The sequence below is a fragment of the Arachis ipaensis genome, chromosome B7, assembly GCF_059453495.1.
Source record: "Arachis ipaensis isolate K30076 ecotype BB chromosome B7, ASM5945349v1, whole genome shotgun sequence".
NCBI classification, from domain to species: Eukaryota; Viridiplantae; Streptophyta; class Magnoliopsida; order Fabales; family Fabaceae; genus Arachis; species Arachis ipaensis.
In genome coordinates, this window is record NC_142442.1 from 130,969,288 (window position 1) to 130,985,479 (window position 16,192).

The 16,192-nt window shown below is 33.5% G+C and overlaps 1 protein-coding gene across 1 annotated transcript; it reads right to left on the reverse strand.

Moving 5' to 3' along the window:
- Positions 1–268: 268 nt before the first annotated feature.
- LOC148554142 (uncharacterized) lies at positions 269–2,112 on the reverse strand. Its single transcript, XM_088495006.1, has 4 exons — positions 1,930–2,112; positions 1,354–1,812; positions 432–816; positions 269–273 (listed from the first exon to the last, which is right to left on the reverse strand). The coding sequence occupies exons 1-4, from the start codon at positions 2,110–2,112 to the stop codon at positions 269–271; spliced, it is 1,032 nt and encodes a 343-aa protein (XP_088351132.1).
- Positions 2,113–16,192: the final 14,080 nt, after the last annotated feature.

Here is a 16,192-nt window from a genome sequence, read left to right on the forward strand (position 1 = left end):
AATACACTTCACCAAATGCTGACTGAATTGTTGTCCGGTTCCCATCTGGGCCTCAGCCTCTCTCCCCTTGCGAACAAAGAGTTCTGCAAGCCTACAATATGTTGCCTTCACCAGGGATGCTACAGGGAGATTTCTGACCCCCTTGAGGATTGAGTTCACACACTCGGAGATATTCGTCGTCATGTGACCGAATCTCCGACCCTCATCACGATGCTGAGTCCACAAGGAGTAATCAATCCGGTTCGCCCAGTCACACATCGCCGGGTCTTCAGACTGCAGAATATCAAACCAGTAATCAAATTCAACCTCGGTCTTCGCATACGCTGCATTCACTAGAAGCCTCCTAGCGTCTTTGCCCTTGAAGGTAAGGGCAAAATTAGCCGCTACGTGTCGTATGCAGAATGCACGGTACGCAGATGGCGGTAACCAACCTCCGTCAGGGGCCTCAAGCGCAGCCTTGATGCTGTTGTGCCTGTCCGATATAACCAGCAGACTGGGCTGCGGGGTCACGTGCTGTCGAAGGTGCGACAGAAAGAAGCTCCAGGACTCTGCATTCTCACCCTCTACTAAGGCGAATGCGACAGGTAGAATGTTGGAGTTCCCGTCCTGTGCAATCGCGATGAGCAACGTTCCCTCATACTTCCCATACAGATGTGTACCGTCAATGCTGACTAGTGGCTTGCAATGACGGAATGCCTCGATGCACGGGGGGAAAGTCCAGAAAAGTATGTGGAAATACGCTTGAGACTCGTCCACCTGTCCTCCAACTCGAACCGGGCTCGTCCTGAGGACCGCAACACTTCCAGGCATCGTCAGCTAGACACCCAACACCCACCTAGGTATGTCATTGTATGACTCATCCCAGTCACCGTAGATGAGGGCAATAGCCTTCTGCTTTGCCATCCATACCCTCCTGTAAGTCGGCCTAAAACCAAAGTGCGCTGCCGTGGCGTTTAGGAGCACCTTTATGCTCACGGATGCGTCAGCCCTAACCATTGGCATAATGAACGCCGAAATCACATGATAATCCAAACTCCTGTGGTCGCTCGAGATGGATGTGGCCAGGCAAGTGTGAGGTCCGTTGTACCGTTTGACCTCCCAAATGCCCTTGCGCTTCCGGAGACTCAGTCGAATCAACCATGTGCACCCATTCCCAAACTCGGAACACTTGCCCACATACTTGCGGTGATCGGACTCCAGCACCTTGTATTGTACCCCTCGCCGGATGCTGTAACTCTTCACACTTAACAGGGCCTCATCTTTATCCTGGAATTGCTGACCAACCTGGAACTCTGTCAGACCAGCAGTCCCTTCCGCATCTCTAGCTCCGAATCCAACAGCGTGCCCTAAAACCCCCTCATGCCTCATGGCGTCCAAGTCCAACGAGAAAAAATGTGGTGGATACTGCTGTGTGCCAGAGCTAGAACCACCGCCCGCCAATGTATGACCAGTCGCTCCAACCTCGTCGCCGCTGTCATCCTCAATCGTATCCGGCTCGACGTCGTCCTCATCTGCATCACCCAAGACTCCGTCTCCGACGCCAACCGGTGGAACGCCCTCTAAAGCGTTCGGCAGAATATCAAAGGATCCTATCTCGTCGCCTACGCCGTCATTCAGATCAACAGCAAAAGACGGGGAGGCGACAAGTTGGACCGCTGGCTCGTACACTGGGACGGAGGAAGAAGCCACGGCAGCCCTGGAACTGGAACCAGCTGCCGTGGCTACATTGGTGGTATTCCGGTTCGAACCCCCTGAGCTGGATACCACATCAATCAGCTTTGCCAGCAATTCTGGTGTCCTCACCTCCGAAAACTGCCTCCGACAAAGAAACATGACTTGCAGGTCCTCATCACTACCAATCGTGAGACAATCATACTTCACCGTATCATGCAGGATCGTGACTGGAATGCGATAGAAAAACTTCTTAACCCGCTTTACACTTTCCAGGCCAAGTTTCATCAGCACAGATCTAACAAGATCATCATAGCTTGTCGTTGGATTCACGACAATACACAGAGGATCCTTATCTGTGAACTTCACTCCGGAACGAGTTTTCCTCTTAATGGATCCTTTGTGGTGAACCAGAACAACAAAACTCTCCTCACTAGCCATCGTAGTCCATCTAATGAGACCAACTCACGCTTAGAACGGTTATATAGAGGTCTCTCTCCCACTAATTCGAACCGGCCCGGTTCGAATTATAGTTTGTGTAATTCGAACCAGCCCGGTTCGAATTACTAAGGCCATACTCTCTCTATAATTCGAACCACCATGGTTCGAACTATGTCAACCCAAGGTTCGAACCTACCTAGTTCGATTTATGAAGAAAATGTAGGTAGTAGTTCGAACCAGCTTGGTTCGAATTACATACAAAGCTCCTCTCCACATAATTCGAACCACCTTGGTTCGAATTACTAAGGTTCGTAGTTCGAACCACTCTGGTTCGAATTACATAAAATTCACGTCTGGCTTATTGCTGAAACGATTTTCAGTTTGGCGTATTTACGTTACACATTTCTTACCTTGGCTTATTAGGGTTTTTTACCATTTAATTTAAGTGAACGAGTAATAACATAAAATAGGAATAGAATTTAGATTTTATCTTAATATTTGAAAGTTTAAATTTTTCTAAAATTTAATCCTAGCTTACTCTATTTCAGATTGAGAATTGTTCAATCTTAATTCTATCTATATTTCTATCTCCAACCATATTCATATTTTTTTTAATCAAACGTAATATTTATAAACATATTAATAAAATAAAAAATATAAAATTAAGTGCATATTAAATTAAAAACAATAAAATTATAATAAAATTTATTTTTAAATTACAAAAAAAAGAGAATGTGAGTTTAATTTTCATTAATTTTATTTATATATAATAATTTTTAATTATATATTATAATATATTAGAAATATAAATTGATAGAATAAATTAAGGATTCGTTTAAAAAGTTTTAAAAGTAATTTTGTTGAACTTTTGACTTATAAAAAATAATAGTATTAATATTTGGTGTAATTTTTAAAATCAAATTACAACTTTTTAAAAAATTATTTAAGATATTATAAAAAAATTTAAGATAAATTTTTTTATAATATTACTATTTTTTTATCATATTTTATAAAATAAATATTTTTAAAATAAAAAATTTAAATATAAAATAATTTATTTATAAACTATTTTTAATATAATTATTTATTATTTAAACTATTTTATTAAAAAAATTTTAATTAAACTATTTATTCAAACTGAATTTAAAGGATAAATCTATCTCCGATCATTATTCGTAGTTTAATTTACTCTGCTTTTAACTGTCAAATTGTTAATCTTATCGGAACAAATTGAATCCAATTAAATACCCACAAATATAATTAATCTTGCCCGCTCATGGTAATTACATGACCGAACAGAGGACGATGACAAAAAATGAATCTACCACGTTTGTGGATCAAATTCATTTGATATACATATAACGACATATTTGAGGTCCATTTAGCGAAATGATCAAGGCACAGTTTCCCATGGTAATCCATACTTTTTGTTTGCACGATATTTCTAAGAGCGACTCCATTCGACTCTAATAATTATCTTAAAAGGACAACAAATTTCACAAAAAAAAAAATACTTAATTCAGTTCTTGATCTTTTTTTGGGACAGATTAATCGTTATTTTTTTGGTACAAAAATTTCGTTGTCCTTTTGAGATAATTGTCAGAGATCGGGTTGAATTTTTTTTGTTAAATGTCTTGTTGTCTTTTGAGGTAATTGTCAGAGGTTATTTTTGGTTTTTCTCTATTTCGAATTAGATAAATCGAGGATTAATTCGTTGCGAATTTAGTTCTATTTAAAATTCTGTTGGTGGTCAATAAATTTTTACATGTACAAAATGAAATTTAAACTTCCAACACTTACTCAAACGGACGAATAAATTGACCACTCGACCGACCCAAATTAATTAATAACCCATACTTTGTAATTGTATCTCATTGCTTATACATCAGTTTAGTTGGCACTGGTTCATAACGTTTGGATTATTAAATGGTCTCATTATAAAATATATTTTTAAAAATTTTTAATAACTGTTAAATAGTGTTTATCTAATTTTAACTACAAATTAATCTTTTATATATTATTTAATTATAAAATTTATTATTTATTTTATAAATTATTATTGTATCATTCATCTATTATGTTTATTAATAATAAAAAACAAAAACAATAACGAATTAGATCTTCCATTAATCATAATAATCTTTTTGGCGATCCTAATTGATTAAAATTTTATCTTTGATCCGTTACATTCATATAGGTTGTGAAATCGTGTTTCTTAGAAAATTAATCGATTGGATTCACAAAACAATCGATTGAATGTTGGACAATAGTATGATTTTTTTAAATATCAATCGATTGTAACTTTTACACAATTGATTGAACGATGCTTAGAATGTAGATTTTTTTTTAATTCAATTGATTGTTCATGTTACCCAATCAATTGAAGGTTTCAAATCAATATGAGGTCTCACAATTCAATTGATTGGTTGTGTTATTCAATCGATTTAAGTATTCAAAGCAATATAGATTTTCAGAATTCAATTGATTGGTTGTGTTATTCAATCGATTTAAGTATTCAAAGCAATATAGATTTTCAGAATTCAATTGATTGGTTGTGTTATCCAATCGATTGAATTGTGCACTACGTTATATGTTACGACGTTATCAATTTTTCTGCTCGTGTTTATAAATTGTTATTTTATTATTCATCTATCTTATCTTTAAAATTCTATCTTCAATTTTTAAGTTTTTGTTTTGATTTAAATACTCTAATCTTATCTTTTCTTTAATATTAAGATTATAAATTGGTGAATAATCTATCATCAATTACTCAATCCTATAATTGGAATCGTTTATCAGTCTCCTTGATTATCAAAATTTTCATTGTTTTTGTTCTAGTTATCCATCTACTTAATATCCAATTTTTTTCATTTTTTATCCATCTCTTTAATATCTAATATTTGTTCATCATTAATTGATAATCACAGTTGCAGTAATGAGCAAAGATCCAATCAATGTTTTCATTGTAGTATTCATAAAACAATCCACTGTTTTGATTACAAAATCGAGGTCAGTGAATAGAATCTCTAATTTTGCTATTTTTCATTTCGATTCTTTATTCGTGAAATTAATTGTATAATGAAAAATATTTTTTTTATCTTTTAGTAATTCACGTGAAATACTAAAAAGTAAATAAATTTTATTATTTTTTATTATTAATTAATTAGCAATATTTAAAAATATGGACTTAAAATGTATTATTGGATTATTATAATAAAAAAATTTATATAACTTATATTTTTATTTTGTCATTGTGAGTCCCACTATAATGAAGCTTATATTCCATTATAAATCCAATTAGATGAATTCAATTTATGGAATAGGTTGAGCATCATAACAAATCGAATCAATTAGTATTTTATCAAATATCTAAATCGAAGTAACTAACTACGAATTATATCACGGGTACTCACCTTTGAAAAAAAAATTATTAAATATTTAACTACTAAGTCTAGCAATTCAAACACTTCTATTGAATACGTTTATTTGTGCTTCTTAGAAAAAAAATAAAAAATAGCAGCAGTTTTTCAATGTTTTTTATTTTTTTTTAATTTTCTTTTAGAATGAAAAAATGTACTAGTATGTAGTTTGTTATTAAATAATTATTTTGTGTTCTCTCTTAATTTTTGTAGATTGTGGAATTTAATGGTTAAATCTTAATTAGTGTCACCAAATGCAGTAAGATGGTTATGTAATGTAGATTAGTGTCAATGATGAGAACAAAGAAAAAAACACTAATTATACAAAGTTTTATTTAATATTTGGAAGTGGTTTTGCGAGTTCATTAAGAATAATAATTTTGTTTGTCTAACCATTTAATTTATAATATTTATTTTAATTTTTTTTATTATTTATTGGTGAAGAGGACTGCTCAACTTGAAGAAGCTGAGGATGAAGCTACAAAAATATAGAAGAAGAGATCGGTGGATTTCTTAGATGGAAATGAAAGAAATACAAAGTTTGTTATGTTGAATAAAATATTTCTCATTTTTCTCTCATTCAATTTTCTAATTCTTCTCCTATTTTCACTTTTGATTTTTATTATAACGGGTAATCAAAATATCAAGGAATACGTACTAATAATGTTAGGATTTGAGGAGAAAATTTGTTTGAATGTGATGATTAAATCCAATTGTCTTAGTAAACTTGTAATCTGCAACTACTTTTGATGTTTGAACATTTAACATAAACTACTGTAACAAATACCATATTTTAATTTACTAGTTTGTATTTGACAATTTCAATCACATTTACACCAAGAATATTATAGCTATGGTAAATAAATCTCTTCTGATTTTGGACCTTAATAAGTTTAAAAAACACCTTACAAATATAAATAAGAGGATTTAAGATAAAAAAAACTTTTATTATTCGAAAGATCTTTTGTCAAACTAGTTCAAATCTTGAATATTTGAAAATATATAAATAGAATGCAAACAAACAAAAAAAATGGAAAAATCATTTTTTTTAAACATTAATTATATAAAATAAAATATAATTCACAAGACATAATATTTATATCACATTGTTGTTGAAATAATAAATAAAAATGATATTACTTCATCATAAAAATATAAGTTCTTTTAAACTAAGATATTTATATAGTGCATAGAATTAGAGAAAAATTGTAAAGTCACAAAGCAAAAAATATCTATTTAAGAAGTCATTGAAAAATAACTAAAAAAGTACATCCATCAAACCTAACAAATAAATACTCAATAACTAAAGTATTATAATTTATCTAGATTACTAATATTATCTTTACATCTCATGGTTTGTGTGTATATTCCAAAATTCATTGGCCAACGCCATAATTTGTGACTTCTTCTAGTTGATTCGACTCTTGAGTAAATGCACAGCGGTTATCATGCGAATATCATGATCCTCAAGCTGCAATTTAATTATTACAAATTAGTACCACAAAATGGGGTATAAATATTAGAGATTTATTTTGGCTGCTCACCTTATTATTACCCTTTGGTTTAAATTCAAAAGTCATATCTATCCACTTTATTACCCAAATTTGCCTGTCTTGACGCTGTCTCATCTCAGCAAATTGTCCCTCAATGTATAATCTTATACTTCACAATTCATCTATCAAATCTCGCATTGTTGGCGAAGGAGGCGGTGGTGGTGGAGATTCTTGAGATTGTGCTTGCACCTCAGAGTCTTGTGATTGTCCTTGTACCCGAGATTCTTGGATATCCAGATCTCTTCTGTTGTCATCAATCTTAGCTACTTTACTCAAGACGATACTTTTTTCTTCACTCAAGTCAATTCCAAGCCATTTGAAAATCTCGGTTCATTGGTAATCATATCCTAAACCAACACTTGATTTTTCTCTCTTCATTTCAAACATATGATGAACCATAAAATAAGGCCAGTTTATCTCCATTCCGATCACCATAGCCCAAAGCACTAGAATATCTTCATTAAACAAGATTCCATGATTATGTTTTTTTGGAATCAACATGTATGAAAATAAATACATCAATATACGCTGCTTATTACCCAAACCACTGCAACTTATATTACCTCTAGCATCTATGTGTGGATCCCCCATACTGTAGACTGTGCAAACCAATCAATCTTTCATATTCATCCCATTCCTCATCTGCTACAATACCTCTGGTAAATTTTGTCCCGTGATAAACTAAATTTCATTATTCAGCTAATTGTTCCAAAGTAACTCTATAATGCTGTGACATTACTTCCTCATCCTCTTCATCACTTTCAGGAACAACATAATTTAAAGTACTATAAATAGTCCTAACCAAGTGAGGATAATATTCATCCTTAGTTTGTACAAAATCAGTCAAGTGTTGTGTTTGCAAAGTATTCCAGACCAAATTATAATGTCTACCATGAATGAAATCGGCTGTTATGTACCTGAGAGGAACAATCGCCCTTGACTTGAACTTCTCCACATAGTTGTTCAATGCCTTCGGAGATGACAGCCATCTTGCCATGTAATGGGATGAAGCAACTAGTCTGGCGGATACAGAACTTTCACCCTCAACCCTAGCTCTCTTTGAATTTTTAGTTCTAGCCATTTTGGGGATATTAGTTCGGTAGATTTTGTAGGGATTTGAATGAGGATTAATAATATGTATGTAGTTTGGAGTGGGTATTGATGAGATTGGAGAAGATGAAGAGAGAATTTTTCTGGATTTAGAGAGAGAAGAGAGGTTATGCAGAAATGAAGTTATTATATTAAAAAAAAGAGGGATACCAATCGATTGAATGCAGAAAAAATCTTATTCACGACACATTTCAATTGATTGAATTCGAAAATACCATTAATCACGTAAAAACTTTAATCGATTATATTATCATACCAATCGATTAAATTTTGATATATCATTCTAATAGCGTAAGTCAATTGGTTGGGTAACACAACCAATCGATTGAATTGTGAGACCTCATATTGCTTTGAAGACTTCAATCGATTGGGTAACACAAACAATCGATTGTATAAGAAAAAGCTCACATGTCTTGCAAAATTCAATTGATTGTGTGTCAATTCCAATCGATTGAATTATGGGAAACCTAAAATTCAATTGATTGTTTTGTGAATCTAATCCATTGATTTTCTAAGAAACACCATTTCACAACCCTATACGGATGTAACGGATCAAAGATAAAATTTTAATCAATTAGGATCGCCAAAAAGATTATTACGATTAATGAAAGATCTAATTCGTTATTGTTTTTATTTTTAATTATTAATGAACATGATAAATGAATGATAAAATAATAATTTATAAAATAAAAAATAAATTTTATAATTAAATAGTATATAAAAGACTAATTTGTAATTAAAATTAGATAAAGACTATTTAGTAGTTATTAAAAAATTTTAAAAATATGTTTTGTTATGAAACTATTTAATGGTCCAAACGTTCTGACACCATCAAATTCTAGTTTAGTTATTGTTGTTGGACTCATTAGTTGGTAATTTCATAATTTCTCAGTGCTACTAAACCTTGAGGCCGTATTTTGCATGGTCTTTACTACTGTAACAAAATAAATTGATTTAAAAAACTTGTTCTTAATTTTTCAAATAATCTTACTTATATATAATATACTAAGGGTGAGCACTGATCATATTAATTTGGATTTAGGATGAAAATAGAAGCGAATCGATTTGGTTTGGATTTATTTTTTTTTATATGTATTTGAACCAAATCAAATCGATTAAGAACGGATTGGTTCGGTTTAAATAATTGGGTACCCGATGAAATAGACATTCATAAAAAAAAATATTTCTCTTAAAAATTCTGTAAGTACAATAAACATATAAAATTAATAGAAATAATTCAAACATATTAAACATTAAAATCCAAACATGTTAAATACCAAACACATTAAAATCCGAACATGTTAAACACCAAACACATTAAAATCCAAACATGTTAAATACCAAACACATTAAAAGCTAAATACAAAAGTGCAATAAAAATAATCCTTCGAAGGAATAATCTTTCAAAGTCTTCACTCCATAATCTTTCATTAAATGGTATATATATGTTAAATTTTTAGTTTTTTATTTAGTTAATATATGGTCGGATTCACGGATTGATTCGGATTCTGCACCCCCAAAACTGTTATCCGAACTAATTACTAGAAAGAATCATTAATTTGATTCGAGTTGAATCCGATTACCCGTTAATTTCAGAACCAATTTAATTAATTTGGTTCGAATTTGAACGAGTAATCGGATACCCGCTACCCATATTCTCACCCCTATAATATACTAAAAATAAATTTTGTTCTCTTTTTATAATGGTAACATATCATTCTCTTATCTACTAGCACATTATTTACTTATATTAAGTAATGTATTTGTTCTCTGTTTATTTATTTATTCTCTTATATTTAATAATATAATAATGTTATTTATATGTATCGTATATATTTCTTCATATTCTTTCTTCGAATAAATTAATTTTTTTATCCTTAAATTGTAAATAATACAATTATTTTTGTCTCATTCTTTTCTTTTATATTCTTTCAATTATTTATATTCTCTTGTTAAATCAATTTTTATTTTCTATTATATTTTCTTTTCAACGTTAATTAGTTGGAAAATAACCTATCTTGTTTTAACATACCACAAAATGACTACAAAATCATTAAATAATGTTTCGGACTTATAAGAGCCCGTTTGGGAAGTAGCAGAAGCTACTTTTTTTGACTTTTGGATTATGAAAAGTCGCAGTATGTATGTTTGGCACTACTTTAAAAAAAATTTTTAACTTCCCGAAAAGTTAATTCATAACTTTTTGAAGAAGTAGAAATATATAACTTTTTTACTTTTCGATAAGTCATTCTACCACTTCCTTAAAAAAAATTTAACTTCAAAACAAAAAAATCTACTTTCCCTCCACCACCATTTTCACGTAAGGTCTGCTAGAAGCATTGGCCTTCCACCATCATTCTTACGCAATGTTCCATCAGCTCCAAGTAAGGATCATCCATCACCATTTTCACCTAATGATTCATCTGCTGAAAGTATTGATCTTCCACTACCATTTTCAGACAATATTCCATCTGAATAATCTATTGTATATAATTTTTTTTTGTATTTTTTATTATTTTATCACTCTATTTTTATTATTAAATTTGTATTTGTATTTAATTATGGTATGAAATTTCAGTTTTAATTTTATTTTTTTTACATGTGATTTTATAACTTGCTATTATTTTCATAGTTAATTATAGCAAGTTCTTGACCTCAATAAAGGAGAAAGGAGTTCTAATAGGAGTATAAAAAAATAAAAAAACAGCAACAAAATATACATTGACACACATTTTATATTTATTTTTTATTTTCACCTACCATATCATATACAATATTAGTGATTAGGTTATGTAAAATCAACATTTAATATTGGAAAGTATTTTTTATCATCGTTATCCCTTATTTTAATATTCATTCTCTTGTGTAAAAAAAATGTATTTTTTGAGTTATTTATTCAAACGCTACAACTTTAAAATAAGTACTTTTATAACTAAAAATTCAAATACAAAATAACTTATTTATAAGCTACTATTAATAAAAGTCCTTATGCTTTAAGCTCTTTTTCCAAAAGAACTTATTTAAGTCATTTACCCAAACTGGGCCTTAGTATTCTATGAAACAATGTATGATGACTAATAACTTCAATCGAACACTTGTTTTTTTTTCCTTAAAAAAATAAAATAATTTCATTGAATGAAATGGGTGGTCAAAAAACGAACATCAAAGCAAGAGTAAAGAATTAAAGATGGAATGATCTAACTTAAATCATAATACCATAATTTAGAGTAAATAGCCATTTCTGACCATAAAAGATTTAAACGCGGACAAAACTAACCATAAAAAATTAAAACTAAAGTTATACCCATGTAAGATAAATTTCGTTAGACAAAAATGACCAATTATTAAATTTTTATTCATAATTCCATAAATACCCCATATCCTTTCTTCTTCCTTTCTCATCTTCCTTCCGTAACCACCACCACCACCTCCACCTCCACCGTAAAACCCACCATCTCACTAGATCTACTCCTCTGTTCCCACAATCACACAAGAATCGTATTTTCATAAATTCTCACCCAAGATACCATTTTTCTTGTCAATCGGAATTTTCACCAACCGAATCAGCTCATCCATGATATTTGGTTCGAATCGATTCTTCCTCGCCCAATTGTTCAGGACCTTACAGAGATCCAGCCAGTAACAATAGAACATCAGGCAGTGTTTGGTTGTTGTCTCAAAAAAATAGAGACACAGACACAAAGACACAAATACACATGAACACAAAGATACACAAATTTTATAACATGTTTGGTGATAATACACAAGACACATGTATTTAATTCAAAAGTCTATTTTATCCCCAAACTAAAACAACTCAAGTGTTAAAGATAAAGGACAATGGTTGGAATTTTAAAAAATAATTAGGGATAGAATTGGAAAAATCTGTGTCTCATGGATTGTGTCTTAGTGTCACAGCTTGAAAGAGATACACTAAATACATGTCTTTTATGTGCATCTGTGTGTAACCGTGTCTTTTAAAATTTTATGTCTCAACAAACAAACGGTGTACACGTACCACCGTGTCCATGTCTCTGATGGACATGGACATTAACCAAACGGAGCCTCAGGGAACGGAGCGTCACTGAAATGGTGGTCCGGGAGGAAGATCTATCTCCGGCGCTAGCGTCATGGTGATGGATGATCCGCCGCCACAAGATAAAGGTTCAATGGTGAGCCTCGCTGCCGAAGTTACCATCGAGGAGCTGCTGGATCTCCTACTTGGCCTTGTCCTCGCCGATCTCGATGGCGACATGGTGGAGCAGCGTGGCGTTGAGCTGCAAAGGAGGAAGAGGGGCGCGTGGATCAAGACGACGCGCATCTCGCGCTCGATGGAGAGGAGGGGCGGCGAAACACGGTGCATGAGGTAAGGGTGATGACAAAGACGTTCTTCATGGTCACTAAATTTGGGAATGGAGGGTCAACGGCGACAAAAGTTTTAGGGTAGGGTGGTTCTGTTTCTCCATGTTTGTCTTCGGAAATTCTAGAAGGCATAGGTGAAGGAGGAAAAGATAGACAATGGGGTGTGATTTTTTGGAGATAAATGTTGTGACCTGCATAGGGTAGTGTTTGGTTTGAATCTGGGTGGGGGGTTGTCAAAAAGTGATTTTTGTCATTGTTGATACTCAGGGCTGAGGGATAATAGAATAAAATCCTAAAAGAACAAATTAAAGGTTAAGTTGTGAAATGGCATAGAAGAGGATGAATAATGTGTTGGAGTTGCAGAAGCTGAAGCTGAATAATTTTTTTTTTTAGAAGTGAGAGTAAAGGAGTAGATATGGTGGGATGGTAAATTTTGGTGGTGGTTTTGGAAGGAATATGAGAAAGGAAGAAGAAAGGATTAGGGTATTTATGGAATTATGAATAAAAATTTAATAATTGGTCATTTTTGTCTAACAAAATTTATCTTACATGGGTATAACTTTAGTTTTAATTTTTCATAGTTGGTTTTGTCCGCGTTTAAATCTTTTATGGTCAGAAATTGCTATTTACTCCCATAATTTAATAGAAAGAAAAAAAACCAAATGGTAAAGTAATTAAAAAGTAAAGGGGATCTCCAGAAAAAGGGAGGTCAAGGGTGGTGTCGGTCTTCTTCTATGGTGTGGCGAGCAGCATCAACAATTTGAAGAGGATGGTGTCTCTGGTTTTCGAATAGAGTCTCGTTCCGGACCTTTCAAATCTGCCATACTACGTTTGCTGCAAGCTCCTTCTTCTTCGTTGAGTTGCTGCCAAACTTCAGATTTTTGTCAAGCTCACTCCACCAAATCCATGGTTCTTCAATTAAAGCTGGAACAGGTAGATTAGTGATTCGCCAAGCCTCAGCAGCGTCTGTGCACATCCAGAGGCAATGAGCAACAGTTTCAGGGGACCAGTTGCATCACTGACATAATGAACTCACTGATGGAAGTCTTTCACTTAACCATTGTTGGACAGTTAGGCCTTTGTGCATAATTTTTCAGAGAAAATTTTTTATCTTGGGTTGACACTTGATGCTCCAAATATCATACCATAGTTGCTTATTTCGACACTATTCTGGCAAGAACTCTACCGGGGGGTGAAAGAATTGGAATGCTAGTTGGTACCCAGACGCTACTGAATAGCATCCATTTTTCTCCTTCAGCCAGGTAACCTCATCATCACCTTGTTAGATTTCAGTGTTTATGATAGCCTGTGTAATTTCTGGTCTGAATAGTTCTTGTATTAGTATCTAGTTCCATGTTCTGTTTGGTAAAATTAGGTCTGAAACCCTTGTAGGATTGTGCTCTGAATTAGTCTCTGTATTAGGAGTAATAGACAGATAATCACGAACCCATGGATCTTCTCTTATTCTGATATCTGAACTGTTGTCCACCTTCCATAGGATACCTTTTTCCAGAACTTTTCTGCCCTCTACTACACTCTTCCATCCCCCAAAAGGGTTGTTTCCAACTCCTGCGCTGAGAAAATTGGAGTCTTTGAAATATTTACTTCGGTATACCCTAAAAATTAGAGAGTTTGTTCTTGTAAGTAGTCTCCAGCCTTGCTTGGCTAGCATTGCAAGGTTGAAAGCTTTAATATCTTTGAAATTGAGACCCCCTTGACTCTTGGGCCTACAAGTAATTCGCCATCCAATCCATTGCATCCTCCTTTCCGATCCTTTTTGGACCCACCAAAACTGCAAGATGGCTCTTTGTATATCTTCTATTAGTGTTTCTGGGAGTTTAAAGTAATTGAGAGTGTAAATAGGCACTGCTGTTGCCACCGCCTTAATAAGGACCTTTCTTCCACTCAATGATAGTAGAGTCTGTTTCAAATGTTGCAGTTTCTGTAGCACTTTATCCTTGATGTAATTAAAGGTAGATTTTTTTTATCTCTGCACTATAGCCAACAAGTCCAAGTATCTATTCTGGTTACCCACGTGTGGAACGTCTAGTAATTCAGATAACATATCTTGGGTTTGGGTGGGCGTGTTCCTGCTAAAAAAGATTGAAGACTTGTCCATGTTAACTATTTCTCAGCTAATCTCTTCATAGTTACGTAAGACCCTGAGTAAACTCTGGTAGTCCTGAACCGTAGCCTTACTGAACAAAGTTGAGTCATCTGCAAAAAATAAGTAGCTGACTTTAGGACATCTGCGATTAAGTCTCAACCCAGAAAACTCTAGGCTCTGTTCTCTTCTGTGGAGCATATGGGATAGACCCTCTGCACAGAATAAAAAGAGATAGGGAGAAAGAGGATCGCCTTGTCGCAATTCTCTACATGGTCTAAAATAACCATGAGGTGCACCATCCACAGTAATAGAGTAGGAAACCGTGGTCACCAATTCCTTAATCCAATCCACCCACTTTTTATAAAATTCCAGTTTTTCCATCATGGCCCTGACAAAAATCCATTCAACCCGGTCATACGCTTTGCTCATATCAAGTTTCAAAGCAAATTCATAATGTCTATATCTTTTGTTCTTCACCGAGTGCATAAATTCATGGACTATCAAAACATTGTCACTAACGAGCCTTCCTTTTATAAAAGCACTTTGTGAGTTGCTAATAACCTTGTGCATAACTGGTTGCAATCTGTGGACGATTATCTTTAAAATAATTTTATAAACTACAGTGCTAAGACTTATAGGTCTAATCTGTTTCAAAGAATTAGTATCATGCACCTTAGGAATTAGACATATATTGGTATGATTGAAAGCTTTTAGTACTTTACCTCCACCAAAAAAAAAACTCTTAACTACACAGAACACATCTCCTTTGATAGCCTCCCAAAAGTATTGAAAGAATTTAGCCGTGAAACCATCTTCACTGGGGGCTGAAAAAGGGTTATTAAAAACATAGCTGGTTTGACTTCTTTTTTTGAATAGGTCTCACCAGAGTTCGGTTTATTACTGCTGTTATTTTCCTAGGCATTCCTTGTAACTCTTCAGTAGGATCTTTAGAAATGTTGGTTGAGAAAAGTTTTTCAAAATACCTTTGAGTGATTTCAGCAATGCCCATCGCATCCGATGCCGTCCCCCCATTCTCATCTCTAAGCTCTTTAATTTTGTTCCTTCTGTTCCTAGCTTGAAACTTGGAGTGGAAGAACTTCGTATTTTTATCTCCCCCCCCCCCAATTTCAGCCATTGTACTCGGGATTTTTCTCTCCAATATCTTTCTTCTTGCTTAAAAGCTTGCTCAACTTCAGCTTTCCAAATATGAATTTTCGCTCCATTTTCAAGCTACCCCTTGTGTTGTTTCATCTGATATCTTCTCTTTAAAGCTCATGATTTTTGAATTTGAATTGGAATTAGAGATTCTTTGCCACTCCACTAGCTTGTGCTTTCAAAATTTTAACTTTCCGACCAATTTAAACATCGCTGACCCCACTACCTCATGCCTCCAAACTTGCTTGATTAAATTGACAACCTCTTCATTCTCACACCGTCGCTCTTGAAATCGAAATCTTCTTTTATATCTCATTTTCTCCTTGTGTGAGCATAATAGTAATGCCTTATGGTCCGAGCCTAAATCATCTAGG